General features: G+C 40.2%; 2 protein-coding genes across 15 annotated transcripts in view; one reads left to right on the top strand and one right to left on the bottom strand.

Annotated features, from left to right (window-relative positions):
* Positions 1 to 177: 177 nt before the first annotated feature.
* Positions 178 to 25,339, bottom strand: HSPB3 (heat shock protein family B (small) member 3). Its single transcript, XM_065045210.1, has one exon. It carries the CDS (start codon positions 930 to 932, stop codon positions 489 to 491), a length of 444 nt encoding a protein of 147 aa, XP_064901282.1. The 5' UTR covers positions 933 to 25,339; the 3' UTR covers positions 178 to 488.
* A 544-nt stretch (positions 25,340 to 25,883) lies between these two features.
* Positions 25,884 to 27,967, top strand: part of ARL15 (ADP ribosylation factor like GTPase 15) — a 234,539-nt gene continuing 232,455 nt past the window's right edge. For 6 of the 14 annotated variants that reach the window (XM_065045203.1, XM_065045206.1, XM_065045199.1 and 3 more), the window contains exon 1: positions 25,885 to 26,266. Coding sequence is in view for 3 of the 14 variants with exons in the window: in XM_065045202.1 (XP_064901274.1) it covers positions 26,255 to 26,266 (12 nt within the window). In the remaining 11 variants the exon portion in view is untranslated. Of the gene's footprint in view, positions 26,267 to 27,967 lie in introns of all 14 variants that reach the window. The other 8 variants (XM_065045202.1, XM_065045195.1, XM_065045197.1 and 5 more) reach the window with 5 other exon arrangements.

Genomic DNA, 27,967 nt, shown 5'->3' with positions numbered 1-27,967 from the left:
TCAGTTTGGAGGTTTTACCAGAGCCTAAGGAAGAAGAATTAAATTTCAAAAATTTGAAAACAGATTTTTGGTACATAATCTAAATTTCCATAAGACTCACAACCTGTTTATTACTTCTTTAATCATTAAGACTATGCATGTCAAATGCTTATCCCTTAGAAATACAACTCCTCCTACTGAACTCATAAATATGCTTTATTCTCAATATGTTATCAAACAGATTATTTTTTCTCTTGCTGTGACTAGCCTAAATTTTCTACTGTTCAAAAAGCATGGCTTTCCAACACATATGTAGCCAGAGGCAAGTAGTCTAATGTTTCACATCAAACAATAAGCTCAGCATACTGAAAAATATACACAAAGATTTTCAGTTACTGCAATGTATAAATATAGCCACATGCTTACTACACTCTACAGCATTGTTTGAATAATATTATTTTGTCATATTAAGAATTATTTCATCTCACCAACAAACTATGGACAAAGTTCTAATTCTTTCCCACCGAGTTCTTCATTTCAACAACCAAAATGCCATCATGGCAGAAGAGCGCAGACAAGTCTTTGTTCTCCACTCCATTAGGTAATTTGTATTGTCTGGTGAAGCTTCTGGATACAAAACCATGTTCATCCATCCTGGGTCCATGCTGAGCTTTGATCAGGAGCCAGCCTTCGAAAGTCTGAATAATGATATCTTCAGGGCGGAACTGCACAACGTCCAGCAAGACCTGAAAGTGTGTGTTTTCATCCTCCTCATCACTCTTCCCGACCCCAGCTGTGCTTTCTGTGATTCTGCTGCTCAGTGCAGAGGTAGAAGGGCCTGGCAAAGCGTATAGAGAGTGGTCCAGTTTGCATGCTTCCAGCTCCTGGACAGCAAAGTGCTCTTGATAGCGTACAGGAGTTTCCACCCAGTGTCTTATAACAGCTTCTGCCATTGCTGAGGCAGAAAGATGAGTCGCTGCTCCTGTGTCGCCTTGGGGGAGCTGCAAAGTGAAAGCAAACTCTTCCCAGGCGTATGCCTTTACCCGCAGACTGGTTTATTGGTTGATGTCGCTTTTCACTTTTAGCACAGCCAGAGCTCAACATTTAATAGGGTGCACTGTGCTCCAGTGCCGGGAGACTTGTTTCATCTTTTATCCACTGACAATAGAGCACTATTTATAGTGCTTTGGTCTTGAGTGGCTTCGACACATGCACAGCTTTCATGCATAAGTAGCAAAAACAAAATTATAACACATGCCGATTATCACAATGTTGTGGTTTTTGTCATGATCAATAGCAGACAAATAATGTGAAAGATTCTTGATTTAAATGGAAGTTCAAAGATTCTGTTTTTTCAAGGGATACATGGCAATAGATACAAACTCTATATTTCTTCTAACTGAAATGCAAAGTTACTGAGGGAAAGAATTTAGTTAGACTGAAGTAGGAATGAAGCAGATTTCAGGTTAGGTAAACTATAAAAATATCCAGTGCGTTGAATATCGTTGCAGAAGTTGTGCATAGGTAAAATATGGACAAGGTTAACCGTCTTATTGGCAGGAGGAAGTAATGGAACAGTAACCATCCCTGTCCAAAGAGGGGATGCCTGAAAGGCTGGCTCCGCAATCTTGGTGACCTACAAACACAGCGGAGCCTTCTCCAGTGTGTCAGGGAGTCAGGCTCAAGAGTGTACGGAAAATCACAGTGAAAGCTAATATTTCACAGCTTCCGGGAGAGGGCAGAGTTATTTGTCTCCAGCAAAATAGTAAAGAAAACTCCAAATTCTTAATGCTATCGCGTTGTCTCAGTAGCCTTCATCTTCTGTGGCTTAACAGCTTTAACCTATGATCTCATCTACCACATGGATCTGGAGAGCAGGACTGATAACCTCGAAAGCTCTCTGTGCTGTAATCGTCTTGCTACTCTGTGATCACAGAGCAAATAATGCCTACAAGTTCTAATACTTTGGTTAATGAGACCTGAGAGGAAATTGCAGTGAAAAGGGAAAGTATTTCTAGATTTTAATGTGTTTGCTAGAAAATCCCTCTTGTTGGGCTTGGTAATGTAAAGCAGAATGCAATATGGCAACTGATGGTGAAAACTGCTTATTTTCCTCAGTTGCACTAGTGCTAGAAATAATCAAATGAGATACTTTTATTCCTTCTTGTTTGGCTGCTGTTATTCAGAGATCTTTCTCTCTCTTGTTCTTATATCCTTCCTTGCCATGAAAATGGCAAGTCAGTTTATATGGGATTGTTGCTAATACGGGATGGTTGCTAGTGGACTCACAAAAAATTAGGCAGTTGAATTTTGATAGCTATCAAAAGGGAACTTCTGTATTGAGCTGATAGTAGAGCAGGATTAGCAGACACAACTATAATTAAAGTTCTAAGGTTGCTATTTTATGTTAGACTCATGAAGGCTGCATTGCAAGGTAAGGAAGTTTTTGAAGGTAGATCAAAGGTTCAGGATAACTTACACTAATGGCCAACCATTTAACTGACTACTGTGGGAAAGGACAGTTATGGTACTTTATTTAACTATTAGCTCTTGCCCTGTCAAACTGTCCTCCAGAAATAATTTAAAGATGCAATTCTGAATGTATGGCTTACTAAAATAGTGATAAAAATAACCTGGAGCATTGCCCATTATCTGTTCAGCAGCTGTTTTCTGTTCTGCTAGCCAATGATTCACTCGATGAGGAAACTTTAACCCTGAAGTGAAGCCATATGCCTGGTTGGTTGTGATTTGCTTTTAGAGATTGCTGAAAGTTATTGCTGTCCCTACTGAATTCTGTGATGATAGCCTGACTTATTTTACTCCAATTTTGCACTTCATTAATAAAGGTACTGTGCAGGAATACCACATTCTTTTATTTTTTATTTTAATGATTCCCATCTTCTCTGGAAAAAGGTAAACTTGCCTATACTTGCACTCTAAATGAAAACAGAAACCACCACCTCTGTGCAGCTTGTGGTGGGACAGCTATATCTATTCCCAGAAACAGTTGTGTTCGTATTTCAAATGTCTGTGTTAAGTATACTTGGAACTGTCTGCCTGGCCTAATTAGCATGAAGGATGCTTTGAATACTCTTTAAATTCATGTCATATGCAAAGCTCTACAGGAGTTTATAGGATCCCTTTCTACTCTGTAGGATAAGGAATTGGAAAGATTTTGGTAATGAAGTTTCTTCCTGCACTCCTGTCCTGCTCTCTCCTCAGTCCCAGTCCCTTTTTATCTCTCTTTGCCACCTAAGGAATCAGAAATTATCACCGTCTTTCTTATCTCTTTGTTGATAACATGGAGAATATGTAAACTGGAAAATTAAAACACCCTTGAAACGCAAGCATCCTGGCAATTTAGAATATATTTTCAGGCTTTCAAATTTAAATATGAATGTGGTGCTGAAATACAGAGGAACTTTTGATACTGCTATGGCTATGCTCTTCAAGTATCTATAGCATGCTTCAGGTGAGCAATACATTTTAAAAACAACTGATTAAGAGGTAATTTTAAACCTTCAGAGCAGATCCAGCAGGAGCAGGATAGATGTCCTTGATTGTCAGCTCAGTGTCTCAGGTTTTTGTTCCCTGTTTTTCTGTCTGTGTGAAGGCCTCGTCCCGTATTGCACCACAGGTGGGAAACCACCCACTAGTGCAGGAAGCATTGCAGGGATGTTCTTTGCACAACTGAGGTGAGGCCATTAGTTATTGTGGCCTTGCACTTGTCAGTCCTTTCTCTCTTTCTCCCATTGCACATATTTATGGTCTCAATATCTTTTGTGGGTTTTTAAAGGAAAGAAATGGGATCCATTCGCAGCTTGCGGCAGTTGGCTGGGAGAAACACGGTGCCAGTGTAAACGTGTCCAGGATGAATGTGTCACACCGACATCTTGTGGTGAGATGGGAAAACATCCCCGAAAAATCACAAGCTGCCTTCTGCATGCTGAAGCCAGATATAATGATCAGTCTGTGAGATACTTGCACGGAAAGACAAATCACAGAATCACAGAATGTTAGGGATTGGAAGGGACCTCGAAAGATCATCTAGTCCAATCAAAGGAAGAAGACTGCACAATTTTAACATCCAACAGGCTATTTTAAAGCAAATATAACCTTCTTTCTCAGTATTTTGGCAGCAGGAGGAAATAAATATTTCAATCACATTGAACTCATGGAAAATGTAGAAAGTAGCCATCCTGGTAAAGCTGTATGGTAAATTGAAATAAAGTGAGGTGCAAAAACTCGTGAAAATTACACATTTTCCATGCATATCTTAAATAAATACAGGTGTGTCCTGCCTGACACAACTTTAAATTAATAGCTTGCCTTGTTGCAGTTGTCTGCATGCTTGATTCCACAGAGAAGTATGTACTCCAACTGCCACTGAAATCTGGTAACTGCTGAAAGGGATAAAGAAAGCAAAAACGCTGGCAGGATGAAGCAATAAGAACTCTTCTAGCAGAAGCTAACAGGCTAAATTCAAATGAGAGCCATATAATTATCCAGACGAATTTAAGCAGAGCACTGCCACTACTTTTACCAGAGTACCCAAGGATGCCACTCATGATCTACGTCTCATGTCATTCTAAAGAGATGCTGTTATTGCAGACTTCACCATACATAAGAAACATACGGAAGAGTAGGACAGGGTTGGTTTTAATGGTGCTGGCTCTGTTATACCCAGTGTGGGAGTTTAAGCTTTGTGGTGCTACCGAAGGGCTAGGCAGTATAAGAAAATGCATGTGAGAATGGAATGTCGTGTGACACTTACAGAAACGGGATGGTAAAAGGCTATTTTCCACATGGTATTTAACGTATTTTGTTAGACTGAGAAAATTACTGTGTCCCCCTCATGTCATTTTGAGTCCATTACTTCTTAGAGCTATGAGCTGTTCTTTTAACTGGATTGTTAGATCTGGATACACGTAAGCTCTGAAGGAATAAAAAATGTAATCATATCTATTGCAAGTGTCTAATCAGCAGATATCAGGTATTCTGTCTTCAAGAAATATTTAGTGATTTTTTTAAAATTAATTTTTCATTCCAATCACATGGTATTCATATTAGTCAGTGAACCACAACCTAACTCTTCCTGCAGAAAAAATACATGCTGTGCAATAAAAATTCTTGCAACTTGTAAAGGCTGTGTTGTTACACAGCCAGCTTAACCAAAGGAAGGCTTCAGCCTGTGGGTCATGTCCTTCAAAACCTGGAAAAGGCTGGATCTGCCCAACCTCCTGGAAAATCTCTCCAGGGCACTGATACTCACTTGTAACCATGAACTCAATCTCCTAATTTTAGGGGCCTCTTAAGAAGTGGAAAACTAACCTCAGCTTTTGCACTAAGAATCAAATGTTTGCTCATTTGTTAGGAAGCTATGCAATTAATATATGTAAGCACAGAAAGGACTACCATTTTGACACATTACTTCCACTATTACAGGACCTTTTTGACATGTTGAGATGATAGAGGGGCAGGTGAAGGATGGGGGATGAAAGGACCAGAGCAGCTGCTCTTTTTAAAGAACAGTGAAGTAATAAAAATGCAGATTGTATAATAATGATTTTAAAACTTCAAGTTACTATAAAAATTACTTTAAAGTGATGTCATGGAACTCTGAACAATTTGCTTTGTTATTCATATGCCTTGTTTTCCAAACATTTTAATGTCTGTTATAGGCAAATGCATCTGTGCCTCACATTTTCTTGAGAAACTCCTACAGAAAGCAAACGATAGTATTTTATTTAGAGTGATAATAATCTGTTAAATTCTTGCAGGTAGAACAGTGGAGAGGAAATGAACCATTAGAAGAGAATAATGCGCCTAAGGGCTTGGAAGCTCTGTTTTGCCACTGAAAGGCAGGATCTAATGCACTCTTGCTGTAGACACATTCTTATTTTTTGCCCATTAAAAATTAACTAGTGTTCCAAGAAGAATTCCAGTTTTCCTCCTCCTCTGCCTTACTGGAGACTTGACTTGATACTTGGTAGGAATAACTCAAGGAAGCTGAATACAAGAAGACCAGTATATTTATTTTGGATCTGTTTAAACTTCATAGCAAATACTCACTTGCTTATTTAGGATGTGAAACAGCTGTTCCATGGATCAGATCTTCAGGTTTGCATGTTCTGATGTTTACTACTTCAGTAAAAGTAATAGAAGTACCAGAAATCTCACATGTGAAGTTCTGGGAGTAGGAATATTTCTGCTGCTTAAAATCAGGTGCTCCCTAAGGCTTCTAGGAGTAAGGGCTGGAAAATCTAGGACATAAATTGCACATAAAACATACTAACTTGTAATTAGCGGACCCCCCCCCCCATGATCTCATTTTGTTTAGTTTTTCCTAAGAACAAGGTTAAGGCTGAAGTTAAATAGCTAGAATGAACTGAAGGCCTATGGTGTACTGATGCTCTGGATATGTTTGTCAAAATAATTACTTGCCAGAAAATAACTGAATACGCTAAATGAATTAAAATTTTTAGTAAGTTGAAGTGTTGAAGGAACTAAATGTATAACTAAACACACTGTTCAGCTACCGTCAAAATATTGTATTATTACATGAATGCTAGCATGAAAACTACATTATAGAATACACAGTTCTGTGTACTTAGGAAATTTTAGAGCTGTGGCAATGCTTTCTGAGTATTTGCTAGCAATAAGATATCAGCTGAATGGCCCTTGATATTCAGGTGGCTTGTGGCTTTAGCAAAACTCCGTGACTTCAGCACTTGATGGTAAATGAAACCACTGATTAAAGGCAGCCTGCACTGCTGCAGCCTGCATCCTTTGTACCTATGTCTTGTAGGCACACCTGGAATCAGTGAGATTATTCTTTAACATCAAGAATCCATAAAAATTTCTCTGAATAACATAAAAGTCACCCACCACCATGCATCACCAAGTTGGGTTAGTTCCACAGGTCCAAGCAGAGAATCCCTGATCACTCAGCCCTAAGCTCACTGAGGCTGAGAGTCAACATGGTCTGGAAGGCGGCCAGCTACTGATTCCAAGGTAGAAGAATCTCATCCAGAAAGTCCTTAAAGAGCAACCACTGTGCTTTGCAAAGGATTTACAGGAAGAGTTTGCTATGGTTAGTGAACAACTCCTTTCTGGATTACATAAATGTGCTGTTCGATGTCAATGCGCCTTGGTATTAACTTCTATGATGAGCATCTTTAACTGACAAGGAGCAGCTGGAGACTGGGTGGGTCACTAATGAGAGTGGAAGGCTTGTCACAAAATCTCAAGTTTAGGGTGACTAATAGGAGTTTGATGCAGTCACCGTATGCTGACTTAGTGGATAATGTGAAATTTGTTGGTAGCCATGTCTCCATTCTGTGGGCCACCTGTTTTTGTTACAAAGCCAGCCTCTCCCTCAGGTTTCCAGTCTAAGAAGCAAAGCAAGTAACTCATTGGCAAAAATACTGCCTCCCTTTGCCTGTCCACATGAAGAAAGTCAAACAAAATCTGGCTCAAATGTCAGAATTGTTGTTTCCTTCAGTGTTGGATTTAGAACAATATTCTCATATTGTCCTAATTTCCTGACTTTTGGGATGCCGGAAAGACTGCAGACGTAAAACCTAATGTTAGAAATCCTTTTGTGTAGATAGAGTTTTCAGTTAAATCTGAGGACCAAATGCTGATATATAAACCACATAATGCTTTTATCTTAATTTGAGTTACACATAGTGTATATCAGTGCAGAATTTACATGCTTAAACTTAACATTATCATCCACACTTGTTCTGAAATTACATGGTCTTTCGTAGTACAGGTTCAGCTCAGAAGACAGCATTTAGCTTGGCTTTTCTTTAAGATCACAGATAAAGTTTACTGTGAATTTTAATTTACAAGACTCAGACAGTTACAATATTCCACAGACATGAGTAGCGGGTGCTTTAATGAAATGTTATGCCTGAAACTTAAAACTGATTTCTACTCTCTCTTATTTAAGTTTCTGTTCATACATGTTAATAACAATTGCAAAATCTGAAAACATATTTTCTGGCCTGCTTTGTACACTTGCCTATATTCAAAGATTCCATGCCACATAAGCTGGGAAAGAACAATGGGAGACTTGCTTTTCTTCTTAAAAAGCAATTGTATCATATAACATACTGGTGGAATCTCCTTCAGTCTTTACACTCTAAGCAATGATCTCTGTACATGTAAATGTTTATAACGTATGACCACATACCTGGTTAGTACGTAAGCTAGTACTTTCCATTACTACAATGCTTTGCTCCCTATAAATGTTTATCAATACAGCTATTTTTATAATATAGAGTGGAATTGCTGTCTAAAATCTCTTGCTTGTATGTTGTTCTACTGAAGGTCAGACAATCCTTAACTAAACTTTATTGTGCTAACGTTTATGTTTAGATAGCATGTTGTGCAAGAAATAAAATATTTGTAGAGAGATCATGAGAGAGCAATAATGTTTATAAGGGTATATTTAGCTCCCATGTTATAGAAACTGTTCTAGTGTCACAGTCGAGTCTTTCTTTTCCATGTAAATTTTTGCTTTACTGAGTAGGTAAATTAGATCTGTGCAGGCTAATAGTAGAGATCTGTATTGATATTTGTGATACTGGACTTTTAAGCGATTACCTGTTATTGGAAAGAAGTTTTGAAAAATAATTCAGATCTCTACTGGGCATTTTTAAGTGTGTTAGCTATTCCATATAGATTGTAGTGTTCTTTGGGGCCAGTCAAAGCTACTTAATGATGGCCAAAGAGTATGGACTCTGTTATTTACAAAGTGAGGTGGGGCTTGTTTGTGTGAGGGATGAACAAAACCACAGGAAAATCTTTCATAAGACTTAACCATAAGCAGAACCACAACCCACAGAAGAGGCTTTGACATACAGTCAAAGGAGTTAGTGCTGTTGCCATTTTATATAAATTCAAAATATATTTGGTTACATGGACAATGACTGACGGATGGATAAAGAAGTTGGATGAAAAGAATGAGAGTGAAAGACAAAATGGATGGAGATAATGTTCTAAAACAGAGGGAATTTGATTACTAGTGTACAAGCAAGCTCCCTCTCAGAGAAATATTCTGAGTGACAGCAGCCGAAGGTAGCTGGATATTGAATAAAGAGTGATCATCTGTCCAATTAGCCAGCTCCCTACTCGCATTGCTATTCCCATAGCATTCAGTGGGGATATTGGAGACAGAAAGGTTGCAGGATTAAACCTCATTATAGCAATGATCTAGGAAAGAAAGAACCACTGGACAGCTTCAGATGGACTCCATTCTGCATCACTGTTATTCATTTTCTATCACTGCTGGAATTCTGCTGTGGAAACAAATAGCAAATGAAACAACAACAGGATTAAGAACAATGACAGACTATTAAGTCACATACCAGTGGTTTACAGTCTGTGGCATTTTTTTCCACTGGTGCAATGTTAGATTTCTTTTCTTTCTTCCTCCCTTGACACACATCCCACCAATGGTTTTGTTTTTTATGTCCAACATTTTAGCATTAAGCACATGACCCAGCTTGAGGGGGGGATGTTTTCTAGTTCCTGCCTGGGAGGTAAGAGTCCACTTTGATACAATTTGTGTGCTGTTTTTGATATAGTTCTCCCACCTGAACCTGTCTAATTTGGAGAGAGGCCCCTTTTCTGCTCAGAAACAAGAGTTAGGACCTTAGTTGCCAAGCCATGCTTCATTCTTCCTGAGCATAGGAAGCCATAGAGACCCATTAGCAATCAGTGAGCAAACAATAGCAATGAACTCTTCTGTGAGCTGTGATTCTGAGAGGACAAGCATGCACAGACTGCACAGTGATAGAGCTTTGGGACTAACATACAAACAGCTGATAATTCTGTAATCCTGGGTCTAGACTAGCACCATAGAAAAGCAGCACCCTCTAAGGTTAGTTACTTAAATAGTGCAAGAGGACTCTGCTGTTTTGAGAGATCAAATTAGGTTTCCTGTTGTTCTTATTTTACTTGTTCGCAGAGTCAACGATGCATCCTGACTGTACTCTAAAAAGACACTGGACCATTCTGCAAGCTGGAAAAGTGTTTTTTAATTATTCTACTGCTACAGTTCTGCATTCTTGTTTATGTAAAGACTCAAAGTTGGTATTTCTTCTCAGTAGATGTTCAATTTCTTCAGTCTTTGAAATCACTTTGCATACTCTGATAAAATGTTGCACATTTGCTGTACTATAGCCACAATTGTTAGGTTTCTATTCCTCTCCTTGTTTTCCAGCATGATACATAATTCTCTGTGAGGATCTGGGATATGCAGAAAGATAGAATCACATTTGGGAAATAATTCAGATAGTAAAAAAGTTTCCTAAAATGAAGTTAGGTATGACCATACTGTGGCTTCCATCTACTCCTCCTCCATGAGAATTACGAGTGAGGTATGTTCTTCTCACTGTCCCCGTAGAGATAAACCGGAACCTGCCCATCTGCAGCAGGAATTATATCAGGAAAGGCAGGCAGGACCTGGTAGGATCTAGGTTAAAATGCCTCTGTTGGAAGGGTCTATTTGTGTCCAACTGAAGTTATTGGGAATTTTACCAATATCTGTTTGTACGAAGTAACATGTCTTAGACCTCTGCAAGCTAGATATCAGTGAAAATGTAAAAACCATTACCTTTGCCCAAGGCTCTGAGACAGTGTATTAAATATGCATGCCAAACTGCTAAACAGGATAAAAATTAAGAATTAGTGATCAATACTAATCAATAGTAATGAGGAAAACTTGCCATGAAGACAAATGTCCTATGCTTTTTTTTTCTCCTCACAATATATACAAGTTTACTTGAAAGATCCTCCCAGTTTCTTGTTATTTTAGTACCACTACCTATGACTTTTCACGTGTTCAGAGTAATATTAATATTTAGCCATAATTACCTCAGTATTAACAGAGTTACATGTTAATGAATTAACAGACTCACCTTCCTTTTCTTCTTAAACCCTCCACGTAGAAGCAAGTCATCAAATTTAATGTTAGTTAAACAGAAAGCTTATTATTTAGCCAGGATTACAAAAATGAGATATGATCCAAATCTCTCTATCTATCTATCTATCTATCTATCTGTCCTTTCTGCTGAAATAAAACAGAAATAAAATAGAAGAGACATTCATCCTCACGTATTCTTCAGATGGGTTAAGAAGCCTAAACTTAGGCTGCTGGCCTCTCATTCAAGGGAAAAAAGAAATACACTTTAGCGAGAGTGAAAGGACCCAGTAAAGCATGCTTTGGACTTGCTCCCACAACTGAAATCTATACAGTTGCCACACAGAACACCTAACTCATAATGAGCTTTTAAAAAACCTGACGATTGTGACCTCTTTTACTGATCTGAGATTTAGTTTGACTGAGAGCTCTGTCAATGTCTTTGAAATTGTAATTCCCCTTTCCCTTCATGGGCCAGCTACTTGCTGGTTTTTCTCGTCTTCAGGACTATGTGAAGGATGCTCAAAGGACAAATGCAGTCTATTCCTAACCAAGAATTCTTCAAGATGGTCTCAGAATATTCACACCCTTGCTTTCCTCCACCTTTGGAGCTGTAATTGAATGTAGCATAGGTGAAATATACACTGAAGTGACCGAGTTCACATGCTGTTTTTAGACCAGGACCCTGGAAACCTGTAGGAACAGTCGGAAATCGGGGACAGAGCTAATATAAAGTTCCTACCCATACAGTAAACTGCCTGAGTGGAAATGCATTTCTAAGTGTGCAAGCCCTTGGTTTTATTCAGTCCTACACTCTCAATTGCAATGCAGCTGACCTTCTCAGCTGCTCCCTAGCACATCTGCAGTGTTACTGGGTTTGTGCTGTTCAGATTATCATCACTAACTGGTTTTATTACTCATAAGATAGGTTTATAATCCAGCTGCCAAGACATCAGCAAGAAAAGCTGGCTAGACTTGTGGCTATGGCACTGACTCGGGTGATGAGAAATCCAGTCTTGGTTCTTGGCTCTCCTGCAGACGTTTCTCTGTGACTTCTGGCAAACCATAATCTTCCTGTTCCACTTGCAAAGAATGGGGGAAGAGGGATCAGGATCCTAGCGCTATTTAGATTATTGAGCTTTTCAGAAGAGACAGTATCTTCTGATGCATGTATACGAATACACAGAGACAAGGTAACATGTGAAGCCTTCAGAGGAAAAAGACAAAGCAAACAAGGATCGTAAGAATTGTAAGTATGAAGGTGTACGAAGGTGTATCACTAGTGACAAAGACGAAACTGAGCTTAATATGAATACACCTTTAACATTCCTGATGAAACCAAAGAACAGCTTGCTGACTGAGTTGGATTTACTGCAAGGAATAAGCCTTCCCACCTCCTCTGTTATGGCATTGAGTATGTCATTTGCTTCATAGAATGTGACAGCATAGCAGTGGATGACTGCATCTAGTGCTACAGGCTGAGGCATCATAAAATGCAATTGAAAATACAGGGTACAGCAACAGAACGGTGAGTATACAGAAAATCAGAAAGCGGGTAGCAATCAAAGTTTGTCTAATGGGTGCATATTCAGTAGAAAGCAAGATATTTTCAGTAGATGTACCTCTTGCTGCTCTTGGTAAAGTAATTGTATTGCTGTCCTGTTTGTATGGCTGATGCTTTTTAATTTTTTTTTTTTTTAATTCACCAGTAGAATATTAGTCTGCAAAGAAAACACAAAAGAGTGCCTATTCTAGGCTTATTGCACTATAGTACTATTAATGGATTTTGTCTACAAAGAGCTTTTACTGCATGAAATCGCTTGAGTTCCATTTAAAATTAACAATTGCAGGCTTACCTTTTAGACCTTTCTTGGGCAAAGTTCATATTGAAATAGAATTTTCCATGTGTAAGAACAGAAAAGGAGCAAAGGGACAAAATTATTACATGTTTATTTTGATAGTACCTTTACTGTAGAAAGAGTAAAAAAAAATAAGCCTCAGAGACTTGTTGGACATTAATATGAAAAAATGTTGCAATGATAATAAGTGAGCTAAGTGGCTGTATGTGCTAATGTGCTAAACTGCATATGTGAAAAAGGCAGTGAATATTTGTGGATAATTGCAAGTGGAAAATCACAGCAGTAAATTTAATTATGGAGTTAAATTTTCTTCAAACCATGTTAGAATGTCAGATGTTAAGCATAGTCCTCTGCTACCCTGTGTGGCTGAGGTACAATAAATACTGTTAGAAGCAATAAAATCTCTTACAGTGCATATTGTACAGGTGCTGCTCACTCTATAGATACTACAACTCAAACGTCCATGGTAGATGATAGTAAAATAGGCAAGATTTTTAAAGTAAATCCCAGACATGAGAGTTTCTGAGTACAGATTGAAAGAAAATTCAAAGCTATTTGTATGAGGCATGCCCAGATATTACTATGAATGTGAGGATTACCACTTGAGTAATAAATAAGGAGCTTCGGCTGTAGTTTCTGACAAAAACTCACGTAAGGTGGACTTCAAATAAGCAATCCTGACCACATAAACGTTGGTGTTAGTGAGTAGTTCACTGACCAGATCTTACATCACATTTTTCCTTACATCTCGATTTTTGTCTTTTTCTTGAGTCTATGGGTTTTTTTGGCTGGTTTTCTGCCACAGGAGATACGAAGCTTTTCCTGTTCTACTCAAGTTGTTTCCATTGCACTGAAAGAGGGAGATGTTTAAAAGCCTTGTTTATCTCCCAGAATATTCCCGATGACTGTAAGAATTCACTTGCTGGTAGGGTGTTCTTGGTCTGTTTGTTTGGGGTTTTGCTTGTTCATTTAAAATAGAATCCAGAACTAAAAAATATCTTTAAAATATAATTCATTTACGAGTTCTTGAAAACTGGGATTCAAAGCACAGATTCTCTCTTGGTTCATGCAGGCTCCTATTCATAAAGCAGACTGCAAGGACTAGAAAATCCCTAACTCTACCTCATTAGCCAATAAGAATCACAGAATCACAGAATGTCAGGGATTGGAAGGGACCTCGAAAGTTCATCTAGTCCAATCCCCCTGCCGGGTCAGGAACAACAAGATGAGGTTACAGGAGTTAGGACTTCATTCAACGTTAAAGTCGTAGGAGTCTGTTTATGTCTTTGGGTCAAAGGGTCAAAAATTTACTACCTTTTCATATTGCAATTTCTCCAAAGAGTACGCTTAAAAGCCAGGTTCCTTCCTTCCTTCCTTCTTGTAAATTTTCAGGTTGCCCAGATGTTTTTCTGGATGACACACAAGGGAATCAGAAGAGGCAACTGGGAATACACAATTTTCACACAAATTAAAGTCAAAACTCCTATAGTGTACTTTGGCAGGCAATGGGTGTGCTTCTTACAGTATCAGCTTCTAGACAGAGATTTTTACACTCCTCACTATCACCTAAAGAAATTTACATTATATGATACCAGACCTGGGTAAGACAACAAAAGTTTGTTAAAAATCTAGATCTATGATTTTAATTATCTTTATGAAACTTCAGATATTTACATATAAGGACAAGTCTTTATACAATAAAATAGCATTGAGAATAAGTGTTAGCAAAAGTCCTTTTTCATTTCAGTCTTTAACTGAAAAACAGGACTGCTCAGTGTGTATAATTAGGTACAACAACTTAAGTAGTATCTGGCTTACAGGGAAATTCAGCTAAGACAGAGTGTGACCACAATCTGAAGAGTGAAAAACAAATAAGTGTGTTTTATCCAGGATTCCTGTAAGTATAGTTGGCGTAAAACCCATTATTTTCTCTCTTAACTATATATTATATACAATTTCCTGTAAATAATATCATGGAGTAGTGGCTAGTCATTTATGGTTTGTATAAAATTAGGAGACTATGAAAGAAATAAGCATACTGCCTCTTCTTGTAATTACATTATACTATAAAGTGTATGGAATTGGTCTGATTCTTGAGTGTTTGCAAGTCTTAAGGCGTATTTAATGGTGCAGACGTCCTGCAGAAAGTTGGTCAGGAGGGAGCCTTATCCTGACTGAAGTCTAGTCACACGTTTCCCCATCCTGGCTCCCAAAGCAGGTTAACAGAGTCTAAAAAATGAGAAGCACTGGTGAGGAACGCTGCAAGATGCCCTGATTCAAGGCAACTTCTTTGCATCCACCAACAGAACATTTTTCTTAGGGTTCCTTGCTCATATTTAAAATCAGCTCTTTGGTACCTCCATTGTCTCTTTGAATCCCTTTGCTTAGAAAATACTAAATGAATTTTTTAACGTAGTAATACACTGTGTTTTTAAATACGGTGACTAATTGTGATAATCTCAGACAAAAGCAGTTAACACAGATCTGCCCTTGGCCATAGTCAGGCCAAGTTTGCATTTCATATAATTGTCAATTAACATTTCTATTAATTTGGTAAATTTTCCCAGTAAAAACAAGTCAATGACAGCAGAGCACACTGTTCTTTCTATACTAAATCCTTCCCTGCCAGTGACCATCTTCTCTTCTCCAGGGCAAAGAAGCAGTTGTTCCTTTGTTAAATGGCAGCAAGCCTTAGTCCATGCTTTTGTATGAACAAATCATTATATATGTTTCACACCATTAAAAAGTCTAAATGTCATAGTTAATATACTAGGGAGTTACAACAGGCTTTGCCTCTAGCTGTTTTCTACACCTAATTTTACACAGCGCACATAAGCAGAATTATGTTATTTAAATAGAGTAATGCTGTACAGCTGGTTCAGTCAATAATGTCCTTAACTCTTGCTATGCCACATTTTTCCCCAAAAGACTACATGTGGTTTACCCTGTTATTTTGCCTTGTTTGGGAGGGGAAGCAAAATTTCTCGAAAATGTTATTCTGCAGGGAGCAATAAAGAAGAACATAAAAAACGTATATGCTGTTATACGTTCTAGCAGGTGATGGAGGCATCTTAAAACTGCCATACAAATACCACCACCATCCAAATAGTTCTGCAAAAAGTATCAATGGCAATAAAGGCTTCCTTAACCTTCCTCCAAACACCCGGGTAAAAAAAGAGGCTTGGTAACAAATCATTCAGTTCTCACTTGTGGAAATCAGCTGAAATCTGTGGAAGCTTTTCTCACCAATACCAGTGACAACAGGCAAGTTTAACTTCCAAGCACAGCCAAAGTAAACAACAGTATGTGACCTTGCTACCTGTTTTGCAATGTCTTGCTGGTTGGGGAGCTGTAGAGTGAGACCTGGCAACAACCTGCCCACTTATTGTTGGCCACTCCTTCCCTGCCCTGTCTGTGTGGTCAGGTGAATGCCTCCTCTGGAGATGGTGGGACCTGAGAGCCCTTCAATGGGAGGAAGAAGAACGAAGAAGAGGCCTAAAAGTTTTAAGATGGGAGTGGACCGTGGAGGGAGGAGAGGCTATTGGGAAGTGAGGGAGTCAGAAGGATGTGTCCTGTGTCCTGTATCCTGTCATCTGAAGGCATGAGGTCTAGTGAGTGTGGAGAGACACCCCAGAACTTCCCTCATCTTTGTCCTTCCTTCCTTTTTCTATAATCCCCGTCTTTTCCATAGACATGACTTTTCCCAGTCATTCTTCCCATTAGAACCCCCTAAACTCACTCCTAGTTCCCCTTTCTTGCAATCCATTCTAAGGAACAAACCCTTCAAACACATTTGCTGAGGGCTGACACTTCTTCACCACAGCAGAACCTGATATTGATTTTTTCCATTTATTGCTGATCAATCTTGAGCTTCCGAGATTTCATAAAATCCTCTCTTTTGCTCCCTGCAAGTGGCTAATCTGGCCTGACAGCTAAAATATTAGCTGTATTCCTCCTAAGGGATTCTATAAGTCAATTGATGTAAACAAGTGGAATCCCAGTATGTTATATCGCATTTTATCCCAATACCTATCTGCTGCCATTCTCCCGTGTTTAAAGGATGAAACTGTTATAATCTGTTCTCACTCTTGGAGAGTGGCTTCTAGTCATTCTGGAAAGTATTGCTGGAAGGATCTTCTGGGCAGGGAACAAGATACAGTAAAGAGAACTGTCAGTGTGACAGCATTTCAGGGTCAGCTGCCTGTCTCCCAGCAGCAGATGTTTTGTTTTCTCTCATTAAAAAATCTTCCATGCAGAGCACAACAGTGTCACAGATCTTGTCATGCTAATTTAGCCTAAGTTCCAAGGTAAAATACACACACTACATGGTCAGCTTCAATGTGCAATCCTTTGATTGATGTGCTAGTTATGTGACATGTAATTATATCACCTGATTTCCTCTTGCAGTTTAGTTTTGATTGGATCAAAACATCCAAGCTAGTTCACTTGCTGGCTGTACATTTCCTGCTTGGCCATGGACAGGGTATACACCATCCGAGGGCACACAAATGACACAGTGCGGCTCCCAACACTCAGGCTGTCCACATTCTGGACAGCCAGGAGTTCAAGAACCATATTTTCCCTTCAAGTCTGCCTAGTTGTAAAAACGAGGGCATAAGGTCAATGGAAAATCCAGTTCAACTACTGGGGAAACCTCTGAACAAAACTCTTTATGTGAAAGTCAGGTAGGCAGCGTCTTGCTCCTACGGAAAGCAGTGTTTTTACTGAGAACAAGAATCGGGTCTTCAAATCAAGCACCTGGATCTTTGTAAAGAGGGAGATAGAATCTGCTTTTCCTGAGGCAGAAAGTCCACTTTCAAAAGAGAAGATGTTCTCCTTATTGCTATAATACGTTATTATTCTGCTGAAGATGCAAATACTGTTTATGTTTTTAAGTAACTTTCTGCATGTGATTTCAGCATGGGCAACCATGCTCATTATGAAGATAATCCATTTTGCAGGAGGATCCTTTCTCACTTCCACTCACATGATCAGAACAGTTTCTTAAAAATCTGTGATATTAAATAAATAGCAAGACTTGACCTGTGGATTTCCAAGAGTAAGTTGAATTAAGAAAAAACTTAAAATTCAGAAGAACCTACTTACTACTCTGCTTCTATAAACATTTGAACTAAGGTTCTAAGTGAAACACATACTCAAGGATCTGTTGAATAAACTTTTATAAAGTGGTATGTTTAACAGCCTGCTGTGTTTAACCTTAGTTACTCCTCGTAACTGTAAAAAAAACAAGTAGACTTGTTTTGAGATAAACTATTCCACCTTTCCCACTTAAGTGGGTCCAGTACTGAAATCACGTTGTTTAAACTATGGCATTTGTAAAGTGGCCAGCAGTCCACCAAATCACTGTATGGAGAGAGCAATACAACCGGTCCTGAATACCTCCAGTGTTACATTTCATGTGTTAACATTCCAAGAGCAGTTTATGCAAAGGTGGAAGCGGTTATACAGATATTTAAGTGGAAGCTACAAAACCTAGAAGGCACGGTGCTTCAAAAACATGTAGATTACCTTCAGCTCATGTTATTCCTACCATAGAGATCTCAGTACGATTTGTGCATGCGAATTGCTTTTGGAAACCAAGGAGGCAGTTGACTGATTCAAAAACACAAGTTATTTACTTAGTAGCCACAGTACAGAGAGGTTAGTGGAGCTCAAAAAGAAACAACAGTGTTACACGTATTTGCTTTCCTTCTTCCAGGCACATATTCCAGTGTAGCACTATTTAATTGTTTCCATCTTAAAAGTACATCTGCTGCCCTAGTGGGGGAGCATGAATTTGATTTATGTGGATTCTTTTGGTTTATCATTGCTTCATACTACAGAACTGTACCCACAGAAATGTCACAAAATGCCTCAGGAACAGTTAAAATTGAAACAAACCCTTTGGAGGGATGTGATGCGTTTCCAAGACTTCTAATTACCTTGTTGTTTTCACTTCATAGTATCTCCTTACTTAGTACATCTATTTTTCTTCTTACTACATCGATTTTTTTTCCCCTCAAGAATTAGTGCTTTGGCACTTATTTCCTGCCTTTCAGCTAAGTGGGAACCCTTAAAATGATCTGCAGTTGATATAACCTTTTCCCTATTTCTTGTCTTCAAAAAGCAACTGAACCACAAGCCTTTCACTAAACACGTCTGACTAACATAGGATTCTCTGTCTGGGCTGGCATTGTTAAACATTTGTTATGATTTCTTGAGGCACTGATATCTATACTTCAGATTTGCTTCCAGAGTCTTATGCTCCAATATTGCTTTTTAATTCTGTTTGAGCAGTGTGTTAATATACGTGCCTTATCGTTATGTACATACTTTAATTCACCAGGAATATGCAGCAAAGCGTGCAAGCACAGCTAAGTGAGCTGGACTTTAGGATGTGCTTTAAAGAAAAAAAAGAGCTCTTAAGGATAAGCTACATAGCAAAATGTAGGTTTAATTATAACTTGTGTTCACATGCTTGCATAGCTTAAATTAGCTAACATTAACAAAAGTAAAGTAATTACTTCTGTGTGAACTTGTAACTGGAGTTCAAACTCTAAGGCACGTGTTACTACTCTGTCCTTTATCTTAATGTACTACCTAGATCAGGCTAAAACTTGGCTTCATTTCTGCCACAAAGGTATAACCACACCAACAAATTATTTATTACTCATTTTGAGCATTTATTTAATCCTTTTTGCTAAAAGCTCTTTTGATTTTAGTTTAAGATTCAGAAACAAGTTAAAATGTGGAAAAACTCCAACCACCGAGACTTTGTATCTGGTGTTCATTATTTCCAGAGAGAGCTGAAATAGTCATTTCCATTGATAGCCGCAATGCTTTGCTGAGTATATTTGCAATATATGCTATGTTTGGACTATAGGCAAAGTTTAGTTGTACAGGTTTGTAGTCACCCTGACTTCTCAGAAGATGTGACCATTAAGGACGATACAAAGCTGAAGTATGTAAGATGGATTAATATGTAGAACACAAACACAAAATAAAAGGCCATAAGCAAAATCCAATTTCTTTTGTTTCTGAATTATCTGTAATTTCATTTGCTTTGAGACTTCATATTTCTTCTCACCAATTCTTACATGCCATTATTGAATGTTGCATTTTTAGAGTGAAGAGAAGGACTGATGCTGGCAACAGTCAGACCCGTGTTCCAGGTCTCAGCACAGCTGCACTGAAGGCACCACCTTCCTCTCCTTTGGACAGGCAGACCTATGGGACGGCATTGTTAATCTCCAAACACAACAGAGGTATTATAAAGGTCATAAGATACACTGTCCTTTACTAATGCAACAACATTTTTTTCACATCTTCACAAGACTATGATTTGAGAAGTTTTGAAAACATGAAGACTTTTCTAAGACCAAATGGGAAGGTGGAAGGCTTTAAGAACTGGATCCAAATCCAGCTCATTTTATGTAGAATATTATCTAATGTTTTTAGGGGTAAATTTTGAACACAAGTATAATTCTGGCCTAACAGAGTTCCCATTATGTGGTCAAGAACAAAGAAAAAGGCTACAGATGAAAACATGTATTTGCATGTTAGCACTAGAACAAAGACCACAGTATAATTGTATTGCTTCTATTTATTTATTCAGTAAAAAGGCAAAACAGTCTGAACATCACACAAATATTTGAATACTCTGTTAACAATACTCATACTAGAAACAAATGTCTTACAAGCTTGAATAGGAACTGTAGTCTTCATAAAATGTACCCCAGTGAAGTCACAAAAATCCAAAGGTTCAGCTCATCCCAGGAAGGCAGATATTAGGTGGAATGGGACTAGATTTTTAGATTTCTTAGTGTTTGCCTCCTACTTGATTCTCAGCAGGGACATGAAGGTACAACTTCTAATCCATCTCTTGAAGGTATTTCCACAGTGCCCCAAGCAGTAAAGGGCAGATCGCAAATGTACTTTCTTTCCTCCCCCCCTACATCTTCACAACACCTTACCATAGGAAAACACTATTTTCTACATTTCACAAAATAGAAATGTCAAATGCTTTGTTAAGAGTATCTGAGAAGAAACACTAAAGCCCTAAATCCAAGGCTTCCAAATTCCAGAGTTTCTCTGCCTGCTACAAAGGGACATTCCTTATCTGTTAGGACTAGGACTCTTAACTACTGTTTTTATTGCTGTAGGACTATTTCATAACCTTCCACTAAAGAGTCATGAAATGAAAAATGAGTCCACATCACCACCAACTTTCATTAGTATGACACAGAAATGAAAAAATTAGTAATTTCCAGTCTGCTTAGTAATATAATCTATTGACTAATTAATTCATGCAAATCTTCTTGCATTACTTTACCAACAGTAAATTTTTGATGTACAAAATATAAAATCAACTTTAATATTACAATTACTTTATTCACATCCCATATATTTAAATTAATCATTCATTAAAATTATACTAGATTTGTACCAGTGTAACTACAGTCAGAAACTGGTTTCTGTAATACCCTTTCCATTAGTCTTTGCTTTTAGAGTGCTTGTTGTTATTTTGCCAGTAAGGTTACCTAAAGGGCAGACAAACATGTCAGGAAATAATAAAAGGGAGACCAGGTGAAAAATCCTTTCTATAATCTGCTTGCTTGCTTTCATATCCATGTATTCTTTTTGTAGGAAAAATACCTAACCACAGCACACATAGCGATGGTAATGCCAAAAAGTAGCAAAGCATTAGTGCACAAGGAGAGAACAAGGTAATATTTTTGACTGAGAGGTCTTGCTTCTCCCATAGTGCTCATTCACCTTTGTTTGTAGTATCTCTGCATGTTGACATTTGTCAGTATATCAGATAAGGAGTTGCAAATTTTATTTATTCAGGGCAGCTTCTCCCTTTTGCTGGTAACAGTTACAGGAGTTTAACAGCAGGCTCGAAGTCACTTACTGAAATTAGAGCTGCAGCTACAACTGCTGGCTGCTCTTGGCCTCTACTTACTACTCTAACTCTCCTTATGAAAACCCCATTCTTTGATTTCTATGTCCAGTTCTTTTTCCATTTTTATGCCCTTCTGGATCTTTCTATGAAATACGTCTGGCCGCAATTGGCCACACACATTTACTGTTAAAATATATACTTAGAAATCTATTACTGTTAGACCATTCAAATGTTTATTTTGCTACCACTTTTCCAGCTGCTGAATCTCAGAACTCCTCTACCCAGTCTTACTTATTTCCAGCTTCTTGTTTGTTCTGCCAGAGAAGTCAGAGACTATTTTATCACCTTATTTGCCTTTTAGAACAAACAACAACCTATATCTTTTAAGACATCCAATTTTAAATTTCTAGCCATTGTAACATTTTGCAGCATTTGCATTACTACATGAGTACCTTGAATCAAAGTGGTCCATATTTTTATGTGAGGCTTTTATCTACACATTTTATTATTCCAGAATAAGTATATAGTATTAACATGTTCTAATGGTTTGCTTTCCAGCTGCCAAGACAGGAGTTTGTGTATGGTCTCTGTAACAACCTTGTACCATGGAAAACTGAAGGTTAAAACATAACACAGTATGAGCAAGATAGTATCTTATAGTACTTTTAGAGATATTGAATGCTTTATCTCTGAACTTAATTTAGAAGGGTATTTTTTTTTTTTTTCTGTAATTAAGCTTCTTAAACAGAGCTATCTGGGAACCTTTTATCAGTAAAAACTAAAGATTAGTACAACTACCTTCTTGCTAATAAACAAAAGTCAGTTGCCTTTCACCTAAGGTTATTAAAGTCAGGCAACTGGGCAGGATTGGGGGAGCAAGGGGAGAACAAACACACCATGCACTTTGTTCTTTTAATGAATGAAATTATTTGGATGTGGTAAAGTGGTTTAGATGGTCTCAATCACTAACCTACTGGTTGGTCTCTTTGCTTCAGGGCACCTTTTATAGAACATCCAGCGATCAGGTCAGCCAAACCACGATGTGGGAACACTGGTCATACTCTTCCTGTGCACTGCCACCGAATTAACAGCACTGCTTTCTGCAGGCGTTCTATAAAAGAATTATCTTTGCCAGAGTCTATTTAACTAATGAAACTGGAAGTTAAATTGGTAGGACTAAAAGGTATATAAAAAAAAAAGTATGCTTGTCCCTCAAGTTGTTTTCTGAGATAATGCTTGCTGGACAACTTTTTTCTACACAGCTGACCACACAATAGTGAAAAAACTCTACTAATTCCATTCCAACATGTTTGGAAATAGGCATATTTATTGGTATTTACACTTTTAATACCCATTTTGCTAATTTTATGTCAATTCTACCTTCACAGTTTGTTGACTGATAGCGCCATAAAACCTTGAATTTGGCAGGTGGCAATCATAGGTTAAAATGTTCAAACCCATTATATTGCACAGACATAAACAACAGATGTGCTTGGCACTTCTCAGGGTCAAAGACTGAGTCCAAGGTTGATTATTTTTCATACAAGCTTTAGAGAAATCATTTTTGCAGCAGGATTTAACTGAAGATACACTCAAGCTTTTGTGAAGAAGCTCACTTCACTTTTTGGAACCAGAGTTATTACTGAATAGCCACTGCATGTTTTGCCCCACTAAAATACTATGATCTTTTCCCTTCTATCTGGACGTTTTAGTTCCTGCCGACAAACTTCTTTATGAAAACAGCTAACACTGCGTTAGTTATATATTCCAATATAAAACTGAACTTCTTTTTAGAGGAAAGAAATCCTACAGGACTTGCTATAAGAATCTCAGCAACATGATAACTGCTATGTAGGCTAGAAGGCTTATGTTGTATGACTTGTATTCTGCTTACATTCTTCTATTGTTCAATGTTAATCTTCACTTTATGTCATAAAATTAATGTATTGTAAGGCTACACAATGGACAAATTACTCGTGTGTTTATAGTGAACAGAATGACTAATATATAAGCTTAGGCTTGGTTTCTCTCTTGATCAAGTCTGTGGGAATTCCAGAGTATACATGAGAATTTTTCTGATTCTGTAAACTGATGTTCTGTTCAGTTCATGAGAACTTTTTTAATAAGCTAGAAAGAAAATTGCATGTGTAAAACAGAAGGGTCATCTTGTTCATTTTCTCCAAATCTAAATCAGTGCTAACTAAACCACACCTGAGAAATGCTTATGTAACACATGACCACTCTCAGAAATTCTACTGCTTTTGGTCACAATGTCTGTCTTTGCTTCCCACTAAAAGCGTTTTCCAATGTTTGACACGGATGCCCCTTGGTGCAATGCAAGCCAGTCACTTCTTTTCCCATCACGACATCCTGTCTACAGCAACTCTCTACATATGGATTCTATTTTCCCCTTTCCCATTAATCTCATAGGAAATACTTCTGAAATCTCTGCTTGTTCTTGACAGTCTCCTTCAGATTCTCTTCCAGTCACCCTTCATTTAGAGAAGTGTCTAAAGGCAACAAGTTTCAAGAGTGATGCATTACTGCAGCTAAAAAGGAGAAATAAAAGGTTCTAAAGGCCAAGAGGAAAGCACTGCAAAATGTTAAAAATAATACACAATGACAGAAGGATGAAGTCTGAGTTTCTGGCAGCTCCTTTGTTACATTACTGAGAGGTGTACTTTAGCCACCTCTGTTCACACTGTACTTCCCACTGTCAAAAGGTCACCTCATGACCATCATAAAGTTGCCAGCAATAGCCATGATTATATGGAAAACAGAATACACAGCAGCAGGAAGGGCCAAGCCTGTATCCCTCCTTGTGCCCTCTAGCTATTAAAATATTAAAATTAGCAAATTTCTTAAGGATTCAAAGTAAACAAATTCATTTGTACTCATCTAAATCAAATCTAACCTGCTATGCAGCTGTATTTGACACTGACTCCCAAAGTAAAGTAAGGGGGGGTCAAAGGAAGCAAGTCTGGTCTAGACACATGAGGAAAATTAATTACCCATTGACAAGAACTACCTGCTTTTTGGACAGAGTAGAAGAACAACTTACCAGCACTCTGACACTGACTGGATGCTGTAACCGAGCCTGTTCCCAACAGGACTTAATCCATTACAAAACTGAGAGCAGCAATTGCTGTTCCCCCACCCCAGTTTACCAGATCCAGGCCAAATGCTTACTAATACCCTTACAAAAATGCATTTCCACTTGCTCTTGAATCCTCATTTACTCCTTACCTGTTTTTTGCAATTCTTTTAAAAATTATGTCACTTGATACTATCTTTCTAGATTTCCTATCCCACAGTCATATTGACAAGTTTCCTTCTTTTTCTCCAACAAAACAGTTGGTATTGCTAACATTACAAATCTGTGGAAAAGCCTGCAGGTCAGGTGTCAGCTTGTAGTACAAGACACGAGCATTGCTTTCACAGGTGGCACGGGGAATTACGCTGTAGGATAGAGAGAATATACTCCTTACCTGCCTACATCACATTTCTCAGAAGTAAGTTTACTCAGGGGGGCAGCTCAGCTGGCTGTGATTTAGGTACTTCAGTCCCTCCTGATATTACAACATCTTGTTTCTGTCGCGGTTGGTAACAAAACTCCCGCCCTGAGCACCAGGAACACGCCGGTGTTTGCGAACAGTGTCACCCCCTCCCCCCCGCTCCCCGGCTGCTCCCTCAGCCGCCGGCCGGGCCCGCACCGAGTTCAAACCGCCCAGCGCCGCGGCCCGGCCCGGCGGTCTCCTCCCGTGTGCCCCCGGGCTGGCGCGCAGCGCAGCAGCACCTGCCCCTCGGCCGGAGCCTGCGGGTCACCCTGCTCCTCCTCCCGCAGCGGAGCCGGCTCCAGCCCTCACCTCATCTCACCCGCACGGGAGAGCCCGACTGACCAGGCCACGGGCCGCCTGAGGTGGAAGCCCCGGTCGCCTTCGCAGGGCGGCAGCAGAAGGCGAACAGCACCGGCGCTACCCACGGGGCTTCCGAGCGGCCCGCCGGGCGCGTAGCCCTTTAAGAGCGACCTCCTCGCGCCCCACGTCTGCGATCAGCTGACAGCGACGTCGCGCGGGGCGGAGCCAGGCGGGACGGGCACTCTCGCTGCGGGCGAGCGCTCGTGCGCCGCGGCCGCCGGGCTGGGGTTGGCTGCGCCGCGGCCCCGCCCCTCCGCCCCGCCGCGTGCCCTGCCGCGCGCCCCGCCCCTCCCCTCCCCTCCTCTCCCGCCCCCCCGCCGCCCCTCCTCCGCCCCGCGCGCGCAGGGCCGCTGCGGCGGTGCGGAGCGGAGCGGAGCGGAGCGGTGCGGAGCGGGCAGCTCTGACAGCGCCGCCGGGGCAGCGCCGGCGCCCGCGCACCCTCCGCTGGCCCTCGGGGCGGCGGCGGCCGAGCCTCCCCCAGCCCTACACCTTGCGGCGGCGGTCGAGCCCCCCGCGCCGCCGAGGCCGGCGGGGCGGCGGCAGGAAGCGCCGCTCCCCCTGACGGCGAGGCTCCCGGTGGCCCAGCGCCGCTGTCAGCCGGGCGGGCGCCCGCGGTCCCGGAGACCTCCTCAGCAGCGCGGCGCCCGGCGCCACCCGGTACATGGATTACCTGGTAGGTCCCCCGGAAGGAGCGCGGCGCCCCCCGCCGCGCCGCCCCCCGCTGCCGGCCCGTCGGACATGTTACCGAGCGCGCCGAGGCGGGGTCCGCGGCGGGGGCAGGTGGGGCGGGGGGCGCTGGGCGGCCGCGAGCCTTCTCCCGGCCCGCCGCGCTGTTAAAGGGCGATAAACTGGCAAGGTTCCGTTGAGGCGTGCGGCCGCCTCGCTCATTTGGCCGCTATTAGATTGCTAAAGCCGTGACCCGGGTCGCGGGTTTTTTCCTAAATGCATGAGCTTAGGGTACGCTTGAATGAACTAAATTGTCACCCTGGGCGGGATCAGCCCTGCACCCAGGCAGCTGGTGTTCAGGGGTAGCGTTTATTGCTCTTTAATGAATATTGGCTTTATTTGCCTACGAGAGATCGTATCGCAGGCATGCACTCCAGCTGGGGTCGTGGTTGGCCGTGCAGGCTCACTGGGGGTTTGCACTTGGCAAGTAAGCCCCGCGGCACGGCTGGTCGATGAGCTGGTGACTTTGTTTTAGTAGGGTACCTGCTTACCTGGTCTTTTCAGCATAGCAGCGGGAGAGTGTAGTGGGCCTGCCCTGTCCCTCAGGTTTTGTTTCTGGAGCACCAGGCTATAGTCTGTGCCCCGTCCTTCCTCGTGAAGTGCTGCAAGAGTCAGCCGGGGCAATAAGGGGTAGGTCTCTTTTGGCCACCCCTGCCCACTGTTGGTCTTCTGCGCCCAGTCAGGAAGTATTTGGAGTCAGAAACTTGACTCAGCCTTCCTGATGTCCTTCCGTGCGATGTGCATGGGTGTAGGCTTTCAAGAAAGGTTCATCAATCAGTCAACAGCATTTCGGGAGATGCTCTCTTTAGTGGATTAAAGATTTGCCATATTGAGATGAGGGCTGCATGCATGACTGACTTTTCCTTCTCTGATGATGAGATTAATTAAACCAGAAAGAGATTAAATACTTAAATATTATTCTTGTGTCTATATAGGTTAGATTTAGTTTGGGTTATCTAGTTTTATACCAAAAAATAGAATGTTTTAGGCTTTCCTTACAGAATTCTAGTGATGGAGGGAGAATAGAGAGTCCCGTGTGGCAGAAATGGTAGGTCGACTTCTCTTTAAGAACCTAGTTAATGAAATACTGATAATAAACTTGCTGTGTGCCAAGTGCAGTCTTGTAGCTCCTTGAGAGCCTGGAGCTGTTTCTTAGATTATTTTCCTTTATAAACTTATATCCAGATGAAACTGGCCATCTCATACTTTTTGAAATGCTTCCATTAACCTTGGTGACTGCTACAGGCTGTTGTGTGGAAGGCCAGCCGCTTCAAGAACAATACATTTAATAGGCCTTGGGAAATGAACGCATGTTTTTTTACTAACTAAAGGGGGAGGGGATTAAGTAGCTCTACATTTTTTTTCTTTGCTCTTTTTCTCCAGTTGATCCTTATCCTCTTTGCTGTTGTGTGACCTTCGTTAGTGCCATCTCTAAAAAAAAGCGAATCTTCAGGATAATGATAATCCTCAGTGTTGGTGCATTTTTTGCTTAATGTCTGAAGACAGACTCTCTCAAGGTATCATCAGTCTTACAGTGCATGTTATAGTGGCATATGAAACATAAAGGACTCTTTCGACATTGAAGTTATTACACATCAGCGAAGTTATTTTTTATAGATGGTGAAAGCCAGGGGTTAGTGATAATAGT

Source organism: Columba livia, chromosome Z (assembly GCF_036013475.1).
Source record: "Columba livia isolate bColLiv1 breed racing homer chromosome Z, bColLiv1.pat.W.v2, whole genome shotgun sequence".
Classification (NCBI taxonomy): domain Eukaryota; kingdom Metazoa; phylum Chordata; class Aves; order Columbiformes; family Columbidae; genus Columba; species Columba livia.
Note: the sequence above shows the minus strand (reverse complement) of the source record. Positions and strands in the feature narration are given on the sequence as shown.

Coding starts and splice junctions, on each gene's coding strand:
- HSPB3 (XM_065045210.1), bottom strand. CDS start 932: ATGGCAGAAGCTGTTATAAGACACTGGGTGGAAACTCCTGTACGCTAT.